The sequence below is a fragment of the Quercus suber genome, unplaced genomic scaffold, assembly GCF_002906115.3.
Source record: "Quercus suber isolate HL8 unplaced genomic scaffold, Cork oak 2.0 scaffold_1846, whole genome shotgun sequence".
Lineage (NCBI taxonomy): Eukaryota > Viridiplantae > Streptophyta > Magnoliopsida > Fagales > Fagaceae > Quercus > Quercus suber.
The window spans coordinates 1-2,768 of NW_027071193.1; the positions used below are offsets into that span (position 1 = coordinate 1).

At 32.9% G+C, this 2,768-nt stretch overlaps 1 protein-coding gene across 1 annotated transcript; it reads left to right on the plus strand.

Moving 5' to 3' along the window:
- Nucleotides 1–79: 79 nt before the first annotated feature.
- On the plus strand, nucleotides 80–2,763 carry LOC136066095 (oxysterol-binding protein-related protein 1B-like; the record flags this gene model as incomplete). The annotated part of the gene is made up of 4 exons (XM_065769961.1): nucleotides 80–492; nucleotides 618–785; nucleotides 861–1,001; nucleotides 2,566–2,763. Coding segments are annotated over exons 1-4 (651 nt in total), but the record flags the coding sequence as incomplete, so codon positions are not given.
- Nucleotides 2,764–2,768: the final 5 nt, after the last annotated feature.

The window sequence follows — 2,768 nt, forward strand, 5'->3', positions numbered from 1 at the left end:
GACAATATTCTAGGACATCTCAAAATTGAATAGAGGACCAACAATGTTCTGATATATTTATTTTTTAGTAAAGATGTATCAGTTGAAATGTGACTGTTTATATGATTGAATATGCATTCTTATCAGAGGAGTCACTTTGTTTTGTTCAATTGATTAAATATTACCTTTATTGTCTAATACAACCCAATGATGCCCTTTTTTTCGGAAGAAAAAGATAGACCTTTGTTGCCTTTTATTGCAGCCAGTTTATGGTATTGGGTTTGTCTCGATAAGTTTATTTGTAGTAGTCATTTTTTTTTTAAAACTTCTTTTGATGTCCTCAGTGAAAATATGTAGGGTAATAGCCTTATGAGGATTCTGAATGTAGCAGCATTTGCGGTATCAGGGTATGCCTCTACAGATGGAAGAACTTGCAAGCCATTTAATCCACTATTGGGTGAGACGTATGAAGCAGATTATCCAGATAAAGGCATTCGTTTCATTTCTGAGAAGGTATTATTATCAAGTTAAATATTTTAGTAATTATGTTCCACCAACTATTGTGTTATTTGTTGATAATTAGAATCAAATTTGCTGATAATTAGAATCAAATATTTATGCTGTTCATCTCGAGATAGGTCAGTCATCACCCAATGGTTCTTGCATGCCATTGTGAGGGGCGTGGCTGGAAATTTTGGGGAGAAAGCAATTTAAAAAGTAAATTTTGGGGTCGTTCAATTCAGCTTGATCCTGTTGGTCTGTTGACTTTGGAATTTGATGATGGAGAAGTTTTTCAGTGGAGAAAGGTATGTTTTTGACAATAAATAGCATTTTCCAACTTCTGTATGGTGACTGCTAATTGGCTAACACTTTACTATCAGGTAACAACATCCATTTACAACCTCATTTTAGGAAAACTGTACTGCGACCACTACGGTACAATGCGTATAGAGGGGAATTGTGACTACTCATGTAAGCTAAAATTCAAGGAGCAGTCAATCATTGATAGAAACCCTCACCAGGTGGCTCTCTCTCTCTCTCTCTCTCAAAACACTAACATTAGGCATCAGTAGAAACACTGAAGGGCTCTTTTTATGCAAGAATTTGAGAATTGCTTAGTAACTAGCATTCAGAACTTTTATATTAATCTTATATAATTTGGAACTTCTTTTGATCCTTTTTCTTATGAATTGAATGAGTCTTTTCGCTAAGACTCAATGTATCACATAACTACATTAATATTTTACACACTTGTTCCATCTTTTTTTTGAGTTCATCATGCATTAAAGGATCTAAAATGTTTCACCTGTACACTCTCCAGGTATTTTGATTGTCTCCCTTTTCTCAATAATTTGTTTACTAATTTAAGAAAATGTATATGGTCTAAAAATATGTTACCATGCACTCAATATGTACAAATGCTCTCCATATGGTATTTTTTTACGCATTAAATGTGAATAAAGTCCCCAGGGTCAGATTAAAAAACAAGGGGAAAATTGGGGAATAACAACCCTGTAGGGGTAAAAATGGTTTTGTTCGTTAGTAAGTGAAATGTTTAATTTATTGAATTTTCTCTTTGTATTTGATTCTCGCTTCATTACATCTGTATTACATGAATGTTTGCACATTGTGGTTGATTCTAATATTTTCAATGTTAACTTTGTTTGGGTCAATGCATGTAGATGTTGTAATAATTATTTAGCCTCTAAAATGGATATGATATTTGATGTAGCCATGGAAAATTTTTAGTTTGTTGCTATTTCTCAATTTAGTCAATATAAAATTTATTTCTGTTAGGTCAACGTGTGGAGTACAATTGAAACAAAGGTGTATGGTTTTAATGGTCTAATTATAGGTATTCTAGGTTGGGTGTTACGTTTTACAAGTTAGCTAGTTTTATTTTCAGGGTAACTGAAACTCTTGCAAATTAAGGGTATTTTGGTAATTTAGTTGAGTCAAGAACTATATAATAGGTTTTAAGTATCTCAGGTTTGATTCATTTAAGTCCAAGTTGTCATTTATTACCTTATTAGGTTCTTGGTTTACTTGTCTGATTTGGAGTTCTTTACTACTTAAAGTAGGATTCCTGATTCTATTTGGAAAAATTAAGATGTAGATATAGTAGTTGATTAATAAAAATATTAAGTGTTTTGAGTATTGATGCCCGTTAGCCTTATTGTTTTCTTTTTCTTTTTCTAACTTGTATTGTCCGTCTGCATTGGTCTTGTTACTATTCACCCAACCGTTCACATACACTGTTGACAAAATATGGGCTGATTCAATTTCAGTTTCTTCTCACCTCTTTTTAACCCTGAATCAAATCTTTTCGATTTCCTATTAATACACTAATCATTTTTAACCGTAACCCTTCTTTCTTGAAATTATAAGTCCTAAATTTACTAATTTCCTCTACTTCTTCCACAAACACATGTAGACAAATTTCCCTTTTTTTTTTCTTTTTTTTTTCTTTTTTTACCTAGTGTTGCTTTAGAGAGTTGGATAGGAACTGCATTGCATAATTTTGGTATTCTATGGACCAATATAGAGCTGTCATGATTTCTGTTTGTAATTTAAGTTGCATTGCAGGTACAAGGTATTGTCCAAGATAAGCATGGTAAAACAGTGGCGACTTTGATTGGGAAATGGGATGAGAGCATGCACTATGTAATAGGTGATTTTTCTGGGAAAGGGAAAGAATTAGATTCATTGTTAGAGACCAGGCCTTTACTTTGGAAGCGGAGCAAGCCATCCAAATATCCAACCAGATATAATCTAACACGCTTTGGCAT